At 33.6% G+C, this 25,067-nt stretch overlaps 1 protein-coding gene and 1 pseudogene across 4 annotated transcripts; both read right to left on the minus strand.

Annotated features, from left to right (window-relative positions):
• Positions 1-2,375: 2,375 nt before the first annotated feature.
• Positions 2,376-7,039, minus strand: LOC18598301 (Vacuolar protein sorting 55 (VPS55) family protein). 3 transcript variants are annotated; one of them, XM_018122219.2, is made up of 5 exons: positions 6,930-7,039; positions 6,362-6,413; positions 3,353-3,392; positions 3,181-3,265; positions 2,376-2,828 (listed from the first exon to the last, which is right to left on the minus strand). In XM_018122219.2, the coding sequence occupies exons 2-5, from the start codon at positions 6,392-6,394 to the stop codon at positions 2,645-2,647; spliced, it is 342 nt and encodes a 113-aa protein (XP_017977708.1). In that variant the 5' UTR covers positions 6,395-6,413; positions 6,930-7,039; the 3' UTR covers positions 2,376-2,644. The 3 variants fall into 3 exon arrangements, with proteins under 3 accessions (XP_017977708.1, XP_017977709.1, XP_088662975.1); XM_018122220.2 differs by lacking the exon at positions 6,930-7,039 and adding an exon at positions 6,517-6,535; XM_088806849.1 differs by lacking the exon at positions 6,930-7,039 and having other exon boundaries at positions 6,362-6,431.
• Positions 7,040-13,976: 6,937 nt separating this feature from the next.
• LOC18598302 (WD repeat-containing protein LWD1 pseudogene) lies at positions 13,977-16,843 on the minus strand (annotated as a pseudogene). Its single transcript, XR_016026163.1, has 2 exons — positions 16,718-16,843; positions 13,977-15,188 (listed from the first exon to the last, which is right to left on the minus strand). The product of XR_016026163.1 is annotated as a WD repeat-containing protein LWD1 pseudogene (transcript).
• Between the last annotated feature and the right edge of the window lie 8,224 nt (positions 16,844-25,067).

Here is a 25,067-nt window from a genome sequence, read left to right on the forward strand (position 1 = left end):
GTAATTCTTTTGCCATTGTGCGAGACTGCTTCTAAACTTTCTAATTATTGGCTCCCAAGTCTTTACACTCCTAGGATTAGCCCGAATTGGAACCCTCAAGTAAGTGAAAGGAAGAATGCTCAGTCTATAACCTAGAACTTCTGTAATATTCCTTTCTTTGCTTTCCTCAATATCCACAGAAAAAATGTTTGATTTCTCAAAATTGATCTTAAGGCTTGAGGTCATTGCAAAGCAATAAAGCAGTATCTAACATTTTTTGCCTCTTCCACATTTGCTTCCATAAAAACCACTGTGTCATCCACAAACTGCAAATGTGAAATAAACGTACCCCGTATGAGAGATTTTGATTCCTTTAAAGAGGTTAAGCTCTTCAGCTTTTGCCACAAGAAGATGGAGAGCATCAACTGCAATGATAAAGATGAAGGGGGAAAGTGGATCCCTTTGCCTAAGGCCTTTAGTGGTGGAAAAGTCTCTAGTAACTACTCCATTAACGAGTATGGCAACCTTCGTCGTGGAAATCCATTCGTAAATCCATTGACAGTATTTTGGTCGAAAATCCATACTCCTCATAACAGTAATCAAGAAATTTCATTCTGCACCATCAAATGCTTTCTCAAAATCAATCTTAAGAATGAACCCTGTCTTTTTTGAAGGGTTTTTTTTTTTATACTATGGGTAACTTCTATTTTAAACAAACTGCCATCCATGATCTATCTCCCTCTAAAAAAGAAACACTGATTATCTCTAATCATCTTGTCCACCACTTGCTTCAACTGGTTTGCTAGGATCTTAGCCAAAATATTATAAAGTGATTTAAATAAGCTAATTGGCCTATACTCCCTGAAAGTGGTAAGAATATCAACTTTTGGAATAAATGTTAAGAAGATGGAATTGATGCATCTTTCCAATTTACCTCTATGGTAGAAGTCAGTCATATACTCCAGTAATTCACCTTTAAGCTTTCTCCGTGTAGAAATATTCTTGAACCCAAGCCAAAAGTCTTGGGATGTTTAAGTTTAAAATATTGGCTTTTGAAACAACATTGGATCAGATTAACAAAGTCATGATCAATTTCAAGAAATTTGATTGAATATTCTCTGTTCCCAAGTTTTAAAAGGATATTCTCCTACATTTTGTATTTCATATTTATTATCACCTCTATGGTTCCTCTGGTAAAGTCTTGAAACTTCAAGGTATCGCCGTCCATGCAGACGAATTCACCTACCGTTTCCGTGATATTTTTGAATGTGAAAATGAGAGGCACCCCGTATCATGCCCGCCACGTTTACCTATTCCTAACCACCATGCTTTCATTCCATTCTTTGATATTTTCAAACCACTCCTGTAGCCAGGTCCAACCAGAGTCTTTCATGGCTTCAAAAAACACTGCTATCGCGTAATGTTATCAAGTAGATTCGACCTGAGATCCACCTGAAATCAATGCCGCACACACCGTCTCTTCTCATGTGTTTCGAGACCATCTCTGGTTTTGTGAGACTCTTACAATATCCGACAACACTTAGCCTTAGCCGTAGAAGTTTGTCTTCCTCGATGCAACCAATACATGTTTTCCTTGTGTCCCTTTGTTTGGTGTTCCAAACGTTCGGTTGCTATTTCTACACCTTTTGGTTCGCTTTGTTTTTCGTAAGACTTTGCAACTTTAGGCTTTGGTGGGATTGGGTCGGGCGGGCTCCTCCTGCTGAAGATAAATACATTAAAACTTAATTTTCAAACTCAAGTTGACATTTACTATATCACTATGAGTTGAAGAAGTGTTAACATAATTATAGTAACTGTACATATTTTAAACTAAATCAATGTGATTTTGTTATATTACGATATTATTAAATTACAATAAAATTAGATTATAATATCCTCAATGATAAAATTAAACCCAAATATGGCTTTTTTTTTCTTTCGGCCAACAAAAGAATATAGGCTTTGAGTTATAACATTTCTTTGAAATATAGGCTTTGAGTGGCGCTCGAGCAGTCATTATATTGTTTTCATTTTTCAACCATTTAATTTGCATGAATTTCACTACCAGTGCAACATCCGTATAACTCTCTAAGGTCCTTTCTATTTCTCCGGAGGCGTTTAGAATCCTTCAAGTAAATTGGCCATCGGCAAAATAAACAACTTCCGTAGGCCTGCATGACTGTCGATGACACCTGTTTGATGCTAGTGTTTGAGTCCAGTTGCGGGTGAAAAGCTTCGGCATCTTCGTCGCTTGTCTTTGTAACATAGACCCAAAATGGTTGCCCAAGGATAGACCCAATCCCCACAGCTCCCAGCCATTCTCTCTCCTTTCCCTCTCCCCTTGAAGTTTGCTGAAAGTAATAAGTACTATTTGTTTGGCAAAATAAGTTAATAAGTGAGTTTCAATTGTTCTGTTGTTAAATGACCAAGACATTATCATACAAGTATCCCTGCGTACAACATGAAAATGATACTCGGAGCAAACCAAGTGAAGCAGAAGGTAAATCAACTGTTTTGTCAAAGATATACATAGGACACATTTACAAATGGAAAATTTTCTGTTTCTTTTCTCTTGCAGATGGACCATACATTTAAACAACTAACAACCATCAGAGATCCCATTGAACTGACATGCAACTTACGTGAAAACTTATGGAGGGCATTATTACCAGTCGTCTTCAAGGCTAGCACGGTGAAAACACAAGACGGTGCAGACAAATATGATGAACGATGTAAATTCAATGAACATTGCACCAGTTGAAATCATATGAGCATGCCTAAGAATAATGGGAATTGCAAAGCTTCCCACAGCAGATGCCCCTGTAAGAAATTTGGCAGCATCTATCCAACTGCAATAAAAATCAACAAAAAGAAACAAAAATAAAATATTGACACAAGAAACAAGAAGTTATACATAGGGATTTCTCCATCTCTCTCTCTATCTCTCTCTCTCTGTGTCATATACACACATCGAACTTCCTGCTAAATATCTGGAAGAAAGTTCCACACAAAACAGTGAAGAAGAAAACGTGGTGACAAATTCAGGAACTATTTTATCAAGAGCCCACACCATCACATTCCCAATCTAAGCAGTGACTTCAATCAAGAAATGATTATGCTAACCAAACACATGATGCAAGATATAAGCAAACAAATTTATCATAAGAAAGTCTTTAAAAGCTTAGACATGTAAGTACTCACCCCCCACCATCTCGGCTAATTAGAAACTGAGTTGACCCACCTCCAAAGAATAAACAAGGCATCGGCACCAGAACATACATGAGAGCTGTCAATAATAGTAAATTCACATTATCAACCATGAAACCAACCCAATGAATAACTAGCATGACCAACTTGTAATAGCCTGTCTCACCTGAAAGCATTGGCCACCAGTTGTTGTATAACGCACAAGCCTAACACAAAAATTAACAAAAATTTACTACTTGATATTTCACACTGGATTATTGGGAGCTGATGTACTCAAAGTAGAGTGAATTTACAAGCATGCAATCCAGAAACAAGCCTAAGAAGACACCAAAACTACTTTAAGCACTTATAACACTTGCATCAGTCATGGATGGATGAATATAAGTAGCAATTTCTTGATCCTAGATTCATTTTCATTTGGAAAAAATTAGAGTATCATATTTATATAACAAATCCATTGAAACAGGGACAAAAAAAGGGACCCCCCCCCCCCCCCCCCCCCTCCCCCAACCAAACCCCTCCACTAAAATGTTTTTCCTTTTAAATATTTCCAACCTCAGGCCCAACTGGTAGAGATACCAGAAAGGAAGTCAACTCCATCAGAGCAATTAAGAGGAAGAAGGCAGAATCACCAGTTTAATAAAGTATTAGTCACTTCAATGCCCTCGAGGACATCAAGACCAAGGAAAATAATGACCATAGATATAAACCTGCTCGTATTGAAGAGATTTAGTCATTACACTAAACTAACAGAAAGTAGAGACATACTTAGTCCTTCCAAAAGAAGGTAAAAATATATATATGTTTTACAGTATAAAGCCAAAGATTAGTTCAATGGTTAAAGGAGCTTCCTATTGCATTTCTAGAACTGATCTCAAACTCCAATTTGTCAACCGGATTCCCCAGCAGATCAATTTACCTTTAAAAGTAGGGTTACATTCAATAATTAATAAGAACTGGCAACAACAGTTTGAAACAGAGCCTTTTTAATCACCCAGAGGCATATTAGCCAGTACGTCTCTAAATTCCTAGTGACCACATACCCATGAAATGCCGTCTCTCTTTGGTCAATGTACTTTTAACAATGAGAGTATTCAGTTACACTTTAAGCATGTGCAGTACCATTACAATATTATATCAGACAATTCTAGGGATAAAATAGCTGTATGCAGCCCTAAAGGCAGGTAGCATGGTTTCAAAGGTATACCCAATTCCTTATCAGGTCAAAACAAGCAGTTCATATTGGGAGAGCCCCACTAGGTCCATAAAAGCCATCTTCACAGAAATCAAGACTGCAAAATTGCACACTCCCCAAAAAATTCTGGAGTTTGATCACTAAATGCATTTAGAATCGAAGCATCTTAGCCTTCCCTTCAAAATATGATGGGTGTAAGTAAATAAGGATGTGTTTGATATGCAGGATTATGGAGAGGATGGGATAAAATAAGATAAGAAAGAGGACTGGATTGAATAATATTATCCTATCGTATGTTTGCTGTATGCAATGATTAAGAGTAAGATAGCATGATTTGAATCCTATACCATTGTTGGTGTGTGTAAAATTAAGGGTAGAATAGGATGAAATTTTTTAAAAGGTCAAAATAACCCTTAAAGTAAATATAATTTTAAGGTTATTAATATAATTCAAAAATTTTGAAAAAAAATATAATTTAAATTTAAATAATTACATTTAACTTTTTCAAAAAGAAACAAATTAATTTATCAACATAGTATTTTCTCCAAATGGCAGGGCCAAATTTGGCCCTTGCCGCTCCACTATGGCAGCCAGTGCCACTGGATGGTGCAAGCAGGCCAAGGGCCTCACTGTACACAATCTAACTCGAGGGGCAGATTTGGCCACTTCAGTGCCAATCCTGCACTGGGAGCTCCAGTCAGCTCTCCCTTGGTCAGTTCCAGCACGAAGAGAGGCTCCAACCTTTTTGCCAACATGAAAGTTGGTTGCTGGGGGGGGGGGGGTGTGGGTAAAAGGGGAGGAAAAAGAAGAAAATAATATTTTGGACTAGCCAATCAAACAATGATACTTGTCAAGTTACAATTAGCTTAAGCCAACTTTTAGATATAAGTTTTAAGAGTAAAATAGAAAATGTAAAAGCATTTATCATCAAATCTCATGAGGTAAAAAATTCCTCCCTTTTTCAGAGGATTGAGTTATTGTGTTCCAAGAGGATGACTAATCCTCTTTGCAATCCAATCCTCCCTTTTCAGTGCACACCAAACATGGGATATGATAATTATTATTCTATCTTATCCATCATCCTGCACACCAAATGCACTTATGTTTACTAGATAACCGAATGCGCAAAACAGGGCCAGTGTAAGACCATTGAGCTTCAATTTGCTTTGCCTAATAGCACAACCTTAACCATAAGCTAATTAAACCTCATGCAGATCAGGAATTTGACAGGCCAATAGAGTTTAACTAACCTAAATTTCAAACCTTCCCTTTATTCATAAGGACTGACAACTACAACATAATGCAACAAAGTTGTGCTCATTTCCCTGTATTTTCTGCCAATTCACTCTGGCTCAACCATAAAAAGATTGTATTTTCAAAAAACCAGAGCTCCTTTTAGAAAACAAGACATTGCCACTGCTAAGAAATAGCATATGAAGTTCTTAACATGAATGAGAACTCACATTCTCTCTTCTCAAGACGTCAAGCACACTAAAAGGATATGTGTTAATATCATCTCAGATCAATCTGAATGAATATGCCATGATTTGAAGCATGATTAAGTTTTGTGAATCAAAATCACTTAAGCTCCATTTAGTTGATGCTTTTGCTATTTGCTTTTTGCTAATTGTATTTTGGTTTCTATTTTTTTACTTTTTATTCATTTCATTTCCTATTTATTAATTTGCAGAAAAAACAAAGCAAAAAACAAATAGCAAAAGCATCAATTAAACAGATCCTTAGTTCAAGACCATAACAAACAAAAGTATAAAAACATACTTACTACCTACATATCTAAACACTAGCAGCGCTCCTATCACAAGGAAAATGTAAAACAAGAACCCATCAGAGTATTGATCCCAACACGGTCTAAAATACCAAACTATAACAAATACAAACCTTATTAGTCAAATAATATACAAGAATATAGGGCCACTGCCGACTATAGGCTTACAACTGTATATAATTAGAAAAACATACCAGAATTTGTAACAGTATACTAGCTGAAAACATAAAAGCAAGCCCAGCAAGCCTGCGTATTAAAAAAAAAAAAAAAACAGAAAATGTAACGTTACAATCCATTTTGCTTGCACTGCATGAAAAACTGAGAATTACCAACAAAGATTACAACTTACACTGCAGATAACAAGATTCATCCAACAAACCCGAAACAGAAAATGCACCAGAAAACAAAAAACCAAATTAGTCCCAAAACAATGTCAATAATAGCAGCCAAAAGAATTTTAAATTGGTAAAAACATTGATCACAGCAAACCCATGACCACTCAAATTTTGCATATCCTTTTTATCCTAAACTCTGAATTAGATACTTAATCAGCATAAATCTTTGGCCGACAATTTAAGTTCATTTCGAAAACCTGTTTAATTTCAAGATCATAGTCAAAGCATCCTTAAAAATTGTTTGAAAAAGGAATAATTTTTAACGTTAAAAGTTACAGCTAGTTCAAAAGAATTGGACGGGGCAAAAGGCCGAAGAATCAAAGAGAAAGAAAAAAAAAAGAAGTTTGAAATGAGAAATTATTGTTACCTTCAATGGTCATCGCCATTTTTTGGAGAAGGGAAAGTTGGAGTCGCTGTCGATCGAAATTTCGCTCAGCGAAAGTTGGGTTCGGTTTTATGTTTTCCGTGTGGCTTTTACCGCCAGTAAAACCTCGCAAAGCCTAAATTCCTAATGCCACCGTGGCGATGTGTCTTATTTATTTATTTGAAACTTGTTATTTTGTTTTGGATTTTTTCACATTTCAAAAACCAATAATTGCTCATAATTTTGTCCATAAAACAAAATCTAGCGGCTTTTGTTGTCGATTTAAAGGTTTCTTTTAAGAAGAGCAAACAGCTTTGAAGAAATCAAGCTATATTAATGCAATTCGAAAGATAATAATCAAGCAAAATTTTCAGTTTTGAAAAAATTTTGTAATAAAAGTCACTTACTTTTTATTATATATCTAGAGAACATTCAATCTTTAAAAAAATTTTCTTTCTTGTTCTAGCTAACTTAAAAGAGACATTCTCATTTGATTTTTGACATTCAAATTTCTTTGAATTTTTGAAAATTAGTCTTACGAAATTTCTTTTGAAACCCACACTTGTTTAATCTTATAAGATAAATTTTTTTAATTAGACATATACATGAATAAAGATCATAAAATGAACGATGATTGCATTTGGTCAATCTAGAAAACGAAAGATCCATGAAAGCCTTTTAATAAATCTTCAAACTTCATTCTCACACCTAAGTTCTTTTTTTCCAAAATATCAAATTTCTTTTCAGAGACATCAAAATCCATTTTAAATTTTAAATATTTCATTTTCTTTTTTCAAATCAATTTTTTCTTTCATTAAAAATTCAATTTCAACATTATATTTTGAGATCATTTTCTTGTATTTCAAATTCATTTTCTCAAATTCACAAGCTAGCTCTTCAACGGCATTTTGCAACTTATCATATGAGAATGAAAGCAATTCACAAAAAGAAAAGTTTATCTTGAATTCTTCAAGAGCCATAAGGCATAATTCAAATTGGATTGAGAATTGATTTTCACTTGACTTATCATCTTTGTTTCCCTTGTCACTTGTTGAGCATTGACTTTCACTAGGCTTTTTTCCAATTCCTCTTATTTCTTTGTTTCTCCATATAATTACACTAATTTTCTCAAATCTCTTTAGCACTCTCACAATTTTTCTTTTTTGGATATTAATCATTAATATAACGAAAGGGGCAACCCCATTACAAAATTAAAGCCTATGATTAAAATGCTAAGACAACTAGCATAGTAACCATTAGATTTATGGTCTCTAAAACATTAAAACAATGAATACAACCTATTATAATCATCATTATCAAGTGCACAAATGAGAGTGTCCATTGCCTTCCCATATAGTTGTATCACCTTGATGTCATTGGCATCCCACTCTTTCTCTTCCTTGGTTGGCTTGTATGAACCATTAAAAATTGTCCTCCAAACATGATAATCATTGGCTTGAACAAATATCTTCATTTTAATCTTCCAATAGACGTAGTTCTCACCATTAAAAAAAAAATGCTTCACAATTTATTGCCTTTCACCAAGAGTTGTTACTATAGAGTCCATGGTTATGACTTGGAACTAACAAGGATCACTCAAAGGCTTTTAAAACTACAAAATTGAGTTCAAGCTCTAATACAAATTGTTAAAAATGTTAGCTCAATAATACTGTGGAAAATCCAAGATAAGGTGAATTGGATTTCTAAAATTCTTCTCCTTAAATTAAATTTCTATTGAAGGCAAGCTAAAAACAATTTTCACCAACTTGTTATTCTATTCAAATGTATCAAAAATAGTTTGAAGAGTAAATTAAAGAATAAGCAAGTTAAGAATAAATTTTTAAAACTCTTCAAAGTAAAGTAAAATTCACAAGTATATCAATTGTGTCAAAAATAATTTGAAGAGTAAATTAAAGAACAAACAAATTAAGAACAAATTTTTGAAATTCTTCAAAATAAAGTAAAATGCATAAGTATAAATAGTGAAGAGTAAAAAGAAAATTACACAAATGATTTATAGAGGTTCGACCTTTTCTTTAGATGTCTACATCCTCTCCCTTAACAAGTTAAAGGGTTTAATTCACCATTGATTAAAATCAATACAATGTTTTTTTAAGGTTCAAGTATAACCGTTACCTTTTCAAGGTTCAAACACAACCTTTAAACAATACTTTTTAAAGGCTAGGAAATAACCCCTATACCTTTCAAGAACCAAGCACAACCTCTAAATACTATCTTTTGAAGGCTAAGGTATAACCTTTTTCTTTCTTACAAGATTGAAGCAAATATGCCTCTAGAAGGTGGGTTTTACTAAGTAAGTATAAAGTTGGAAGAGTATGATAATGATAAAGACGATTATAAAAGATATGAATGAAGGCACAAAGAAATTACAGCACAATAAAGCTTAAAAACTTAGTGGAAGAAAGTAAATTGCTTGCTCTAGCTTGGTTTTTCTATCTTTCTCTTCTTTTTCTTCATATGATTTGATTCTTGATCATATGATGTTTTTCTCCACTCTTTTAACTCCAAAAATGTGTTGGAGAAGTCCTTTTTTGGACTTGGAAAAAGTTTGTAGCTGATGGAAACACTTTGGTGTAAAAAAGAGTCGTTTTTTCCCTCTAAAGACTACCTAACATCTAGTTTCTAGAACCCAAGGATCAACCTTTTATGGTGGGGGATCAATCCCTACAGAACAACAAGGAATAGCAAGGATTCTGGGCATTCTTTTTTTTTTTTTTTGAAAGTTGAAATTTATTAGCCATGGACCGAGCATGGCAAGAAGACCAGAAAAGAAGAGGTCCATCATAACATACAAAAAAAAACTAGCAACAAGTCCTTAACAAAACAAAGACACAAAAAATTCAAACCAGCCAAGAATTAAAGACCACAAGAAACAAGAAATCAAAGCGACACTGTCCTGACCCGAAACTCCCATCAGGCCAATGACAACCGTCGTGATGTCCCGATAGTCACTTATTACTCGAAATGTCGATCGGAACCCCGTAAGGCTTAGCATCAGCTTCCGCATCTCCCCGGTGAGCAACAGTTATTAAATCTCACATTTCAAGAAATCATAAGTCGTTTCATAATCAAAAAAATATAATATTATTTTCTAGCTCACAAGGGTATTTCGTCATTTTTTTTGAAAATACCGAAACCCGCCAAAAACATGGTGTGTGGGTGAAAAACACATGTTTCATAATTAAAAGTAAATTTAGATGTCTAAAATAATTATTTGAAACGAAATTATAATTGTTTGAATAAAATAATAATATTTAATAAAATGTTCTATTTTCTAAAAAAATAATATTTATAGAGAAATCCGTAAATAATTTATGTAGTGTAAAAGCTAAATATATTCACATGTAGTTTAAAGCAGATAACTGAAGTATAAATTACTTTTACAATAACACGTCGGTCCCCAACTAACCAATAAGGTGCGAGTCTGTGAACCTACAATTTTGTCGATGCAAGGCTAACTGAAGTCCTTGATGCAATCGGCTATCTACCGACTATCCCGAGCCTGAAATGTGGAGAATTGAGGGTGGTGAGATTATAAAATCTCAATGAGTAAACAGATACCATTTAAACCATCTAAAGTCAAGTAAATGGAGACAAGTAAGATATTCCATTCCTATATGTTTTTCATAACATTAATAATCAATTTACTCAAATAATCAACTTGGCTTATGTATTTTACAAAACTTGGCTCCTACCAAAATCATTCCCGGGGATGCCTTGGCCTAAGCATCTGATCGAGACTGCCAAGGCTGTTTAGTGTAGTACACACATGAACATATTTTTACATTTGAAAATCTAATCATGCCTTGGCGTTGGTTGAGTCTCATTATCACACGATGGTCCACGTGAAGTGCACTCAAATCTTTACCTCCAGAGACACCCTTCACACGGTTCTCCGATCGAGGTAAGGTATTTCTGATTTTGTGCCCCTTCTCTTAGGCTGGTCCACATAACCTCCACTGCAGGAATTATGGATTATTTTATCTACCACATGATTTATAAAATCTTTAACTACATGACATGACAATTTATCGCAACCTAGCCTCTTAAGGCTGAATACACAGTAAAAATAATTCTAATACCAAAAATCAGTTTAGCCATTCATGCTCATATATTGTCATAAGCCATTCAATTTCTATGAATTCATCATGAAAACATGTAATTTAACCATGAAAAATAAGGAGAAATGCTCAAGGAAAATAAATTTCAAGTTTAAATTGAAAAATCTTACCTTTTTCACTTATTTTCCTTGATTTTCCACACTTTTTCTTTTCAAATTCCCCACCTAGGGTTTGTTCTCTTCCTTTTTCCCTTTGTTCTTGGTGTGGCCGAATATTTGGAGAGAAATGAGGGGTTTATAGGCTGATTTTTATAGAAAATAATAAAATATCCTTGCTTGACACATGTCACATGCTTATTAGTCCATTTTTCTTTTTATACTTTAATAATTATGCTTCCAATCTCCACCACATGATTAGTCAAAGGTCAAAATGAGGATAAGGGAAGACCATGTGCTAAACAAGTGTCCTGGTGGTGGAAAATTACCATTTTGCCCCTATGGTGGCAAAATTACCATTTTACCCTTATGCTCCGAAAAATACCGGGATTATAATTTTTTACTTCTCAACCTCAAATCATACTCCAATAAGTCAAATTTGATCAAAATCTTTGAAAAATTTCCCGTTGTTGTCCTCGAGTGGCAAAATTACCATTTTACCCTTGGATAGTAAAATTTTCGATTTAACTCTAAATTGATCCTCGAACTCCGAATCACCATATTAAATCATTCTAGAACTTTAAAATTTTCAATTTCACCCTAAAATCTCTATTTGATCTAGTTCTAAACTTAAATCAACTTTGTTGTACCTCTAGGTACAATACCGACTTTTGTAAATTTTTCGGGACTCTTCTAGCATGCAAACATTCTATCCATCACATGCATGTCATGACAAGTATTTTATAAGGTTAGACTTTATATATTTTGATATTTCCTATTAAAAATTCAAGTCACCATAGCAACACAAAATTTAATATTTTGAATTTTATTAAAAAATTAATGTTTAAAAATTACTTAATATAAAACAAAATGGTATATTACTAAATTTATTATATATATTAATGACACAAATATTATGTAATATAATTTGATATATATTACAAAATTTGTATAATTGCTTATCAATATAATTTTATAAAAAGTATGATAATAACTAATAAAACTAATAATTGTAATCATATAAATAAAATTACTATAAGTTTACATATAAAACATATTAATATATATGTATGTAGGATATTTAAATATCTCATATACATACATATATATATATATATATATATATTAACTTATAAAGTTATATCAATTAAAAAATATAACTTGTAATTTCATATTAATACAATAAGTTTTTTTTTTAGTAATGCAAGTTTATATTTATAGTCTAATATAGCTATGATTCTAATTTGTATACATAGATATAATAAACTAATATATTTTAAATATATTAAATTAATAAGTTCATTATATATATATATACATCTTCTTAATTTATATATATTAACTAATTAATATTAAAACATGCATAAAGTATTAGTATTTTTTTAAAATTTCTTATTAGATCTTATCATGTGTTTTTTTAAAATTTAAAAATTTATTTTGTTCTTTTTATCAATTTTTTAATGTTATAGAATTAATGAATTTGGAATTATTAATTTATAATTTATGATTCAATAAAGTTTTAAAAAATGTAAAAAAAATAAGCAAAAGAAAACATAACTAAACTTTTAAATATTATAAACTTCACATATGAATATATTTGCTTTTATTAATGTATATTTTTTATAAAAGATTAATAAAATTTATAAAAAGTTTAAAATATTTTAAGAAAATAAATTAAAAAATACTATTACCAACGGAATTTTCCAACAAAATGTTCTGTTGAAAAATTTCCGTTGGTAATACATTTTTCCTACGAAAATTTCTGTTGAAAAATTTAGTGAGCTTTCAAATTTTTTGGGTTCTTCAAATTTCCAAAGGATTTCCAACGAAAAAGTTTTCGATGGAAAATTTGGTGAGAGAAAATTTTTTTTGGCGCTAACCAATTTTCCAACGGATTTTCAACGAAAATATTCCGTCCAAAATTCATCGAAAAAAATAATGATAAATTTTTATTAATATCTGTTGAAAATCCGTTGAAAATTTTCAACGAAATTTTCCAACGGAATTTTTTCCATAGTAAAAAACATGTTTTTTTTAGTGATACCTCACAGGGATTGGTATGGATCATGACACCCAATCTCACTTTAGTACACTTCAATGTGAGATATCTTCCTTTGGCTCCGCTCTGGGAGTTTCTTTTCCATGTACGATTTATGGCTCTACCTACTAGGAGCATACGACGTGGGATTCACATGGTTCCGCACCGATACAGTGACATAGGGGATGTAAAACCCAATGAACTTGTTACCTTATTTAAAGTCAACACAGAAGTATATATGATTAATTGAGAACTCTTATAAGTTGCAAAAAAGAAAAAAGTGTATTTTCTTAAAATTTGATCTAACGTTTTTATCTCTTTTTAAGATGATGAATTAATCCAAGATTATAATGCTTTTCCCCTCGAACTTCCTTACATATTTCTCCTGGTGAATAGATGGTCGACACAAAGCAAGCAAATTAGAGAAAGCTGGACACCAGCCAGCCTATATTGTCCATGCTGCCTCCTACAAAAGACTGGACCAAATACATACTCCACGGACCCGAAAGATCTATGCATAGTTGATAGTTACTACCATAAGAAACCAACTTTTCTTTCGCCATCTTTCAGTAATACTGGTAAAGCTGACTTTGCTAACACGTCTACCCTTCTATCCAACCCTTTTTTTTTTTTTCCTATAAATATAAAATTGACAATGAAGTTCATCCAATTAAAAATTTCTTTCTTCCGTCTACCCTTTGCATTGGCTTTTTCTTTTTTCTTCTTTCTTGTGGAAGAAAAATCAGAGTGATTAAAAATTGGTAGGGAGCTAAAGTTCAAAAAGGGGAAAAATCAATTCGAAAATAGCATCCTTATCCAACATATACTAAGCTAATCTCCGTTTTGCATAATAATTCAAGTTACATATAAATGACCCAAAGGCAAATTAGCTAAGCAACTTTAATAGTATACATTCCATGTCAGAAATTGCCCTAAACCTTCAAGAGCTGCAATTTATTCAGAAAAACAATAGCAATCCAGTCCAACTCAACTGGAGACCATCGAGCATGATTGATCTCAGCCGCTGATCCATACCACATTTCTGGTTCCATGTCTCCTCCATTTTCTGATCGAAGATTTGAGCCCACCGCCTCCCATATTAGAGCCCTTGAATCATCCCCAGCAGAACACAGCTGCTTCCCAATGAATGGAGCCCATGAAATGGCATTGACACTCCCCTTATGCTTACATAATTCCACCAAAGGTATAGTTGGAAACCGGATGTCAACTATTACAATTTTATTACTGTCCATTCCTACTGTGGCCATGAACCTGGGGTCAGCTTTGTTCCATTCTAGCCTCAACAAGGGAGTTTCCGGAACAGGATTTTCATAAATTATTGTTGATCTCTCTTTGTCCCTTAAGTCAAAAACCCTTATCGAACCATCTCCGGACACTGAAGCAAACACATTGAACCCACCCCAAGAAATATCGAACACTTCCTTGTCATGCGCTACTAATTGGGTGTCTACAGTTTCTCTCTCTATGTTCCAAATGGTGCACGTAGTGTCAACACTAGAGGTAGCCACGCGTCGCGTGTCAAAGTCAGCCCAATCGAAAGAAGTTATGGCAGAATTAAATTCGCTACTCTTATTACCGTTGAACAAGGCCTTGAGCTCGATGTGGTCATCATGGATTTCCCACAGACGGAGATAATCACCGGATGTGGCAATCATGTCAGGATTTGAGGTATTCTCGGAGGGGAAGAACAATAGATTTGTGGGAGCATAAGGGTGGTCGAATATTAGGCGGCTGTCGGTGGTGAAATCGGATGTGTCAAGGTTGAACTGAACAAGTTCGACCTTGTTGCTGTAGTCTTCAAGAAAACTGCCAATGGCTAGGCGTGATCTTTTGTCATTGCGGACGGACCAAGCCAGGGAGTAAATTGGCCACTGACCTATGTAGGTATAGACGCCTGCTTTCTTCTCTGAGGGGCTTTGCATAGTTTGATGATAGGGATATAACAAAGAAATCAGACTTTGAATCACTGCAGTACACAACAGAAAATTCACATTTTAAATAAATATTAATTGTATGGTTGATCATGTTTTTTGGCCCAAATCTGTCCCAAAATAGTGAAACTTTATATGTAAAGTAATGTTTTATTGGTTCCACCTTGTTTGAATATCTTGACTCCTTTTTCAAAAGAAGGGGGTAAGTATATTGACTTCGTTATTTTATTAAACCCCTATTTGGCTCTATATGATCATTGATTGTTCCAAATTGAAGAATCAGAACATCTTAAAACTTTAGGTCAAAAATATCCACGCCTTATTAAAATTTGATAATAAAATGAGTTATAACTTATTCACAGTATTAAGAAATGCATCAAAATATAAATATTTCTTTCATTGATAAAGAGAATCGACATCATGAACGCTATTAGAAATTAAAGTAGTACCAAATATTACAATCAGCTAGTCAAAACCCCATCAACAGGGGGGAAAATGAACAATCATTTGGGAAAATAAAAATAAAAATCCCTACGGCCATACGAGTCTTAAATTGCTGACTAAGTTTATGTTGTTAGATGTTTTATATATCCAAATACAAGTGCGTTCAAAAAATATTTTAAGGTAAAGAATTTGAGAAAAATGTTTCTTTAAATACAATTTGATTTAAAGGAATGAATAACTGCGCATGTTATGTTAGACTTTGTCTTCTTTCTTGAAAAAGGAAGTTTAATAAAAAGGAAGGTATAGCGACTCCAAGCATGCCAGCAAACAAGATATAATGAAGTCCAGCAGTAGCAAACTAAAAAGATAGAAGAAGCCATGTTCAGAGATTTTATATCATAGGCTATCCATGGAAAAATAATAATGAGATATGATTCGAGTTACCGGCCCCTACCATAAAAAATTTGTTGAAGAAAAAAATCAAAATTCTTGAAACCCTCCAAGCTAGACGAAGCAATCTGAGTTCTGCAAAGACTCGGGCTAGAAGAATTATTTAGCAACATTACATTTTACAAGTAGAAAACTTTGATTTTTATCGATTGGTGAAGTTTACTTTGCCCAACTCGTTTTTGTATGTCGATAAAAGCTTTTAATACGTTTATCCTATTGAAATTCAATATTTGTCCTCACATTTGACTTATAAAAATTTTTTGCATTGGATTTTCCATCTAAAATAGATTACTTTTAAAAAAATTTGTCGGTCTTGAGAGCATGGTAAAAAGTATAAGCTTTATAGCGAATTAGTACGTAAAATTGAGTTTCTACCTGTTCAAATAATTTCGCACCTACCCTTCCGAGATAAACCCAGCAAATGAAAAACAATTTGACGAAATGAGGCTTAAATAAGGTGAAGAGCAAAAAAAAAAAAAAAAACAAAAACAACAAGATAAGAAGAAAATGAAAACTTTGCTTCCTTTCCTTGGCCCTTTGAAAAGATTTTACAAGTGAAGAAACACTTGTGTAATGCTGCTCCAAAGGCCCTATATATGAAAGAAGGCCAGATGCATTCTCTAACAAATTTTCGACTGAGACAGACAAATTAAGAGAGAAATAGACTTACGCTGCTAAAAGGCACTTGGGAATTGGGATATCTTCCTTGATATTCTTTTTCTCCAAGAGTAAAAAACTGTAAACGCATGTTTACTCCGGCAGATATGACTTCAGAGCTTGCTGTATTTAGCACTACTGAAGTTTTAAAACTTTAAAGGAAGCTATAGCTCCCTTTAAATGGGAGCGAAATTCAAACGAAAGAAGGGAAGGTACAGCTAATGGTCAAACTTTCACGAGCAAACCACTTGGATATTGGTGGGTTCTTGGTTTGCGTCAGAGGGTTGCACGTGCTTGTTTCGCCATCCCAAGGGCTCTATTTAGTTTCTTTGCGTATGCCAGAAATATTTGATTAAGCTTCCCATTGACTTTGGATGAAGACATCCAAGGTCTTACTGTTAACGGAATGGCTACTCCCTAGCGTTTCAATAGATGAATTCACACGGAAGATAAGTCTCTTCTTTGCTATTTTATTGTGTAATAACTAATAACCAAACTAGGTAGATACATCAACAATTTGGTTTCCAAGTGAAAGAAAGGAGTTAGGTACTTGAAGTGAATGAGAGGTGGGGTTATGGGAAAAATCTCAAGTAGTCAAGTTCAAAATCTTTCAATGCGTACTTTGTGCTACATACTATGTACATATGAGATCAACTAATTTATCCCAAAAAAATGAAAACATAAGTCTCTCTCTTTCTTTTTAAATCTAGTACTTATGGTATTGAACATTGGGGTAATAACTTTCCTCTTTGCTCAACCTCTAACTCCTTGCTAAAATTCAATTTGAAGTGATTGCACTCTTAATTTAGCAGAGTTGCTATATATGATGCTGTATCATTGTTTATTTCAGGACAGGGACAAGTTAGCAAGAGATGTTATCATGATTGGAAGTGACTCAAGGTAGCAATTTCTTGGATTATAAATCCCTTGGAAATATTCATATATATAGTTTCATGAACTCGCAACGCTAGCTCTTTTCCATTGAAGTCTCATTGTTCACATCAATAGAGAAATCAATTATATGAATCTTGCTAAATAAAGAGGTACCATTAGAGATATGGATTTTAATTATTGCGTGGTTTCATTCTTTTGATTTTTTTTTTGTGCTAAACCATGAACTATTTCATTGATTCAATGATTCAATGGGGTTACATAAGTTTGTTGCCTTACATAGGAAAAACAGAGTTGGACCCATTTAAACCACCCACCCTATACAACCGCTGCATGAACCCTCTCTTACAAAATGAAAGCAAACTTGATAACTCTATTTTATAGCATTATTTTGTCACAGTTTAAGTGTTAAATTAATTAAATTCTTGAGATTTACTTTAGGAATTAGATATTTTTAGCTATTTTTCTTTATTTAGTTTAAATCATGTTGAGTTATTTTAATTTAAGTTATTTCAGTTTAATTTTATGTTAAATTGCCTTAAGTTTAATTATTACTGATTTAGTCTATTGTTTTTGAAGGTTCTTAAATGAAAAGACCTCAATTGGTGATGAACCCTACAAGTATGGCTAGTGCTTCTCTTGTACATGCTTCAGTATTTTAAGTATAACTCTCATTTCAGAAGTCCAATTGATGTGATTCCTAAGTCATTGGAAAGCTAAGAGATAGGGCTACAATTTTTATGTTTACTAGTTCACCCAGTTCAGATTAGATCAAGGAGACAATTGCACTGCAAAAGGATGGACTGCAGCAGAAACTGCACATGGCAGCAAAAAGGAAGCATCACGGTCTTAAGGAGGCTAAGGCCACGGTGCCGTGATGTGAAGGGCATCATAATATGACCAGATAGACCAGTGCCACAGCTGTGATGGAGGAGAGTCCTGGCGCCATGAAGAAATACAAACATCCATGCCCATGGACCATGGCCACAGTGCCAACCCGATAACTTGAACATCAATTTTCCAAATTTTATTCTAACTAAGGTTATAAGGGTTATTTAAAAAGGGCTTCTAAGAGAAATTAAAGAGGACATTCAAAGAGGGTTTTCTTGAGAAAAAACTAGCCGTCGAACTAGGAAAATCAAGGAAGATCGAAGACTCAAGATTTGACAAATCATAGCTTCTCTCTCTACTTCGGTTCTTTTTTCACTTTTTTTAACTTGTATTGATGGTTAAGTTTCTTTGGATGATGCTTTTAGTAGTAGTTATGAACTAAATTTATTTATCTAGGATTTCAATTGAACTCAACATGTAGTTTGAATTCTTTATCTCTCTTTTGCATATGATCAATGGAATGTGGGTTGTTTATTCCAATTCTGTGTTTAATGCTTTTATTTACTTGATGACCAATTAGTAGATTTGGAAACCTATATACAACTTGACGAAGGGAGTTTAAAGTGGCCATGAATGGAATAGTATATGTTCAAGTTCACTTAGTTGCTTAGGTGATTTGATTTGCATATAGGATATACATATACCAATATGTCATATGTAGCCAAGGTTAAAGCATTAACTTAATGAATCTTTCTTCAGTTGAATTTACATAGACATATAGTAAATTAATTAGAAGAGATATTTTTATAAAAACTTTGACAGAGACTTATAAATAAATTGGGACTCTAGGTTAGCAACTCAATCCATTGAGGCAAGTTAAGAGAAAGAGAGAGATGATTCAGATGAAGTGTTGAGGGATATTGTAATCCTAAATATTTTTTTAAATGAACTTTTCTATCAAAGTTTTGCCAACCACTTCTTAGATTTAGTTTTGCTATCCTTTAGTTTTACTTTTGTTTTTAGTTAATCACTTTAACATGGTTGTTTGAATAAGATTAGGTTGTGTTAATTTTAGTACTTAGTAAAAGTTCGTACAATTCTTTTTGGGATTCAACACTCTATTTTACCATTATATTACTTGTTAACGATATGTGCACTTGCGTGGTAAATCTGACAATAAGTATTTGGCATCGTTTCCAGAGAATTATTTTCCTACTCTTTGCTAATATTAATACCAAGCAATCTTAGTCATAATTCGAACTTTGTTTTTCTTTATTTTCAAGTATTTTTTGTCGTTGTATGCGAAGAGTAAAAAATTTAAAGATTATTCCTTTTGATTTAGAAATTGAAAAGACTTTTCAAAGACTTCAAAGAGAAGATTCACAACCTTTAGCTCACATCGAAACAATGGTTGAACAACAGGGAGAACAACAAATTCAAGGGCAACTGGTAGAAAAAAACAAATCTTTGAGAGACTATGTTGTACATCTTGTGCAAGGTCTTCACTCTAGCATTTGAAAACCTACAATACAAGTTAATAGCTTTGAAATCAAGCCAACAATCATTTAGATGATTCATACTTCAGTATAATTTGGAGGACTACCCAATAATAATCTTAATGCTCATATCTCAAATTTTCTAGAGATCTGTGATACATTCAAGCACAATGGAGTCACTAATCATGCAATTAGATTGAGAATGTTTCCTTTTTCATTGTGAGACAAGGCAAAATATTAGTTGAATTCACTCCCAACTTGCTCTATTACTACTTAGGATGATTTAGCTCAAAAGCTTTTAACTAAGTCCTTTCCACTAGCGAAGACAACAAAGATGAGTAATGACATTACATCATTCATGCAACTAGATTCAAAGTCATTATATGAGGCTTGGGAAAGGTACAAGGATCTACTCAGAAGATATCTTTGTCATGGGTTACCTAAATGGCTACAGGTATGCCATGACCCAAATCCGAGGCATGACCAACGCAAAGGTATCAATGGGAATTACCCTCTTAACCCATGTAAGCCTAAATAATAAATAAAACCATACATTCACATGTATTATAGAGCAACCATGATTAATTATATATCAATATATTAATCATCCAACACACTTATGTTCTTACACTGCGAAAGCAAATAAACATAAATCCTGGTGTCGGCCATCTGATGGCAGATACAACCCATAAACCATCTCGTGGCAAAACATTTAGAGTATAATTATTACATGACATGACAAAGTCATAAATCCATAACAATATGAAATATAAAGACAAACTCGACCAGTGGAGTACAACATAAATGAAAGGGCTACGTCTATTGGATGCCATGACCATCACCTACCAAACAACCATAAAAGACTACTCCTCCCAATTAGACAGCGAGCCTAGTTGTCTACTCTACTAATTTGAAAAAAAAAATAGAGGTTAATAATGTGTGAGTCACAAAAACTTTGTGAGCAAATACGAGGAAGGGGAACAAGTAATGAGGAAAAGTATTTAGAAAATAGACTTTCAGAAAATATGCAAATACATAATAAATCAATATCTACAAAAACCACCTTTTCAAGCACTAATATAAACCGAGTCTCACTTATCCAGCATCCTCACTTGACAATTTTGCTTACCAAGCGTGTTAACAATCACCTGGTCAATGCCTCAACCAATTTCTTCATTTCAGAGTCTGTTATCTTTCAAATGACATTAGGAAATGTACGTCCTTACTCATTGCAAGATCGATATCTTTCAAACGGTACTTGGATGGTTTACATTTCTTTTTTAAAAAGCATTGTTTGTAAAACAATTCTTAAAACTTTTAAAAGAATATTTAAAAGATGGAAATCACATCAAAATTTTAATTAAACATCATTTCAAGAGTGTTTGAAACATAATTTAAGGTCTCAAAGATTTAGTTTTGAAAACAACCTTATTTCTTCTTTAGGAAAACTTTTGAAAACATTTAGGTTCAAAAATATACTTGTTTTATCAATGCATGGGACCTATGTATCAATAAATGACTACATCTATCGATAAACTCCTTGAATCTATCAATAGATAGAAGACAAAATACAATTCTAAGGATTTTGTTTTGTATATATCGATACTTCAAGAACAAGTATCAATAGATAAGTTATAGAGAGCAAAATTTCAGCCTAGAACTCATCACTAGGACCTCAACCAAGGCTATAAAACAACCGTAGATGAGTATACAACATATATACAACAAATTGATAACAGATATAACATAATAAACTAATTCAATAATAAATTCAACAATGTCTTAGTCTAAATCACCACATTAGACATTCATATCATAATACTTAGTCTGAGTCACCACATCAGACATTCAATCAATCAAAATGGAGCTCTCACCAAGGACAACCAAACCACCTAGTGTCGTCACACTAGATGTGAGACCTCGACCTCTATAGGCTCGTAACTAGGTGTAGACACGATAACACGGGTCAGGGGTAATTTTGTCATCTCTTTAGTGAGCCCCTAGAAGTATGCTTTCAAACAATATTAAGGCCTAAGTAGGCCTAAGGCATAGATGAATGATGAAAATGAGGGTAAAATGACAAAGGAAATAAAAATAATGATGATTTCCAAAGTAGAGGCAAAATGGTCATTTTTCATCTCAGGTCAAAATTTTGAAGTTTTCGTGAACCCGAGCATTTCTAGACCATTGTGGACTTTGTTTCAATGTCAATAGAGTAAAAAGATTGCACAAAGGATTGAAGGAGAACAAGCTAACTTGTTGAGGGCATTTTTGTAATTTAAGTAGAGATTGGATAAGCTTTAGCTATAAATATCATTTTCTTCTAGTAGTTTCTTCATTCTCCAGCAGCTTCTTCTTCTTCTTCCTTCCATCTCAGGTTGCTTTCATCCTCCATGGAAGCTTGTTTGAAACCTCCATAATTTCTCACAAGCTAGCTTCAATTTTCATGCTTTTGTGCACCATTTCATAGAACCTCTTGTGTTCTTTCACTCTCTCACTTTAAAACCCTTGAAAGGTCTTACTTCCATACTTTCTCTCACTGGCTAGGTGTTTTAGAGAGAGAAAGAAAGACTCTCTATAATAGTTTTGAAATTCTTGAGGAGGAATCCAATTACAAATCTAGCAAGGTTCCAACGAAGCCCCACCGCCCTATTTGGACCATTAGAGGAAGTTGGAGTTGAGTAAAGATTTAACGAATATCGGTAAGTGAACTTGCATTTCAAATTTTCTTTGGGAAATGTAGAGGTATTTGGGTGAAATATTTGAATGATTTTATCCAACCCTTCTTTAAAAATGTGTGATGGGGAACAAGCCCTTGATAAAAATGTTTTTGATGTTGTGAAATGTGTATAAGGATGAATCTATGTGCTCTTATATTACATTGGTATGTATATATATATATATATGAATATGTGTTGTGCATTGATGAATGATGTTGAAGTGTGCGAGTAAGGAGTGCACACATGATGATGATAGAGTGTGCGAGTAAGGAGTGCACACATGATGATGTTGAAGTGTGCGAGTAGGGAATGCACACATGATGATGATATTGCATTGAGTTGAGTGTGGCGGGATGGTATGCTTGATGATGTATGTATATATAAAAATATGTGTATTATATAAAGTTCATGAGCATGGTATATGGTTGTAATACATATGAAATCTTGCATGTTGAACCTTGGAAATTTCTAAGCATTTTCAAGTTGATCTTGTCTTTGCAGCAAAATGGCCTTTCTTGAGAGAATGAAAACTTGTTGTTGGTATCCTGTTTCTCGCTGTAGCGAGAATGAATCTCACTGTAGCGAAAAACTCTCGGGTTTAGGGAAGTTGCATTGGCCTGGTTCTCGCTGCAGCAAGAAAGTATCTGCAGCTTCTAGCTGCAGTGAGATTTATTCTCGCTGCAGCGAGAAACATTCTGTCTTGATTACCTCCTTATTTGGTTGCTGCCCTATTTTCCACTTCTTTAGCACCATAGTTGATCATGGACTTCCAACAGCAAGGAATTAATTAATTAAGTTTGAAATGAGAGGTTTTAGTGAGAAACCCTCGGCCAGTTGAGAAAACCCTCGACCAGCTGATAAATTGAGCCCAAATTTTACTGCAGTGAGAATGAATTTTCGCTGCAGCGAGGACCCGTCGTTTCACTTGACTTGCTTGAATGCTATTAAAGTTTTCACTCTTAAAATCCTTTGTTATGCATGAATATTTTATCGTCAAGTGATCAATTCATTAAGGGTTAATGAGGGGTTTTAATAAGAACTAAACTAAATTGCATTGTTTTTGAAAATAAGTGTATTATGATTTCTTAACTTCTCTTATCAATTGCTTGTTCCCTTCCTTTGTTTACTCACTGGGTTTATACTCACCGTTTTCAACTTCATGTTTTCATATCAGGAGGCAGCCGGTAACTAGGTTGAGGTGTCCTTATAGATTCGTTTCCTTGGTAGGTATCTTGGCATTCAATAGCTAAACTTTCGCCCGAATATCTCCGTTGGAAGTCGAGTATCCCTTTTGTTGTGTATAGATAAACCCGATGTAAATTTTTAAAATGTATGTTTTAGTCAATATCTATATATTTGACTGGTATGGCCATTATGAATTGGAAATGGTTAGCATTATTTTGAATTGAAATTATGAAATGTGACTTTAGCAACTTATGATGGAATGATGAACAAGTCATATAAATAGGCTTACTTGGGCTTAGTGGGCTACACCCATTGAGCCCATGCGCCGATCATGGCCCGAAAATTGGGTCATGACACTAGAGCTGAATAGTCCATTACTCTATGGCTAACGACTATTCAAATAAAAGGGTTGTACTTCATTAGCTACCAAATCTAACAAGTCTCAAGAAATTTTGAACTGACTTAAGCTGCCTCTCATTGTACATAATGGCTAATGTTCCTTACAACTAGCTACAGGTCTTTATACCAATAGGCTCCAACAACCACATTACATAATTTAGCATATAGAGAATAATAGTCAAAGGGACAAAACAAGTCATCAATAATCATAATGTTAAAACATTATAGCCCTTAGTCAAACAACCATGACAACATTCATACTAATTGACCATAAGTACCATGGCATCAATAAAGAGAAAAAATTTCTCATGCATCTTTTAAATATCCATCCATCACACATCAATCATTCGTAAATGAGATGTTGAGATATAAAAACATTGAAAGGCTTGTTCCCTATTTTTAAATACCATATAATAGACTATATATAGCTAATCTATAGTTTTCATAAACATCCTTGAAAACATTTGTTCAATGCACAAACATAATCAAAACTCATTTATATGCAAGGTAAAGGATATGCATGCTTAATTATATAAAAAAAAATAAAAAACATCATATCCACCAACCTCAATGAAGGGTGCCTTGCTCTTTTGCACCTTTCGTCGAACACTCGCTTTTCCAACAAGTTTGAATCTTCTTCACAAAACCTAACACAATGTTTCCAACATTAATACTTGGTTTTCCTAATCTAAAAACCATCAAATCTTTCCAAAAAATTTCTAGAAATCCTTTAATCCACAAATCAGCAACTAATCTAACTACATCTAAATGATTATAATCTATTTCTCGCTAAAGTTAGAGCAACTTTACCCTGGTCAGCTTGAGAGAGTTTAATCCATCA

This window comes from Theobroma cacao, chromosome 5, assembly GCF_053813885.1.
Source record: "Theobroma cacao isolate CCN51 chromosome 5, ASM5381388v1, whole genome shotgun sequence".
NCBI lineage: Eukaryota > Viridiplantae > Streptophyta > Magnoliopsida > Malvales > Malvaceae > Theobroma > Theobroma cacao.

Bases quoted from the DNA above. Each gene is read 5' to 3' on its own strand.
- LOC18598301 (XM_018122219.2), bottom strand. From the start codon at position 6,394: ATGTTTTCAGCTAGTATACTGTTACAAATTCTG. The intron at 3,393-6,361 runs GTATGTTTTTCT...TTTTTGTGTTAG, and splicing joins GTATACTGTTACAAATTCTG to GCTTGTGCGTTATACAACAA. The intron at 3,266-3,352 runs GTGAGACAGGCT...TATTATTGACAG, and splicing joins CTGGTGGCCAATGCTTTCAG to CTCTCATGTATGTTCTGGTG.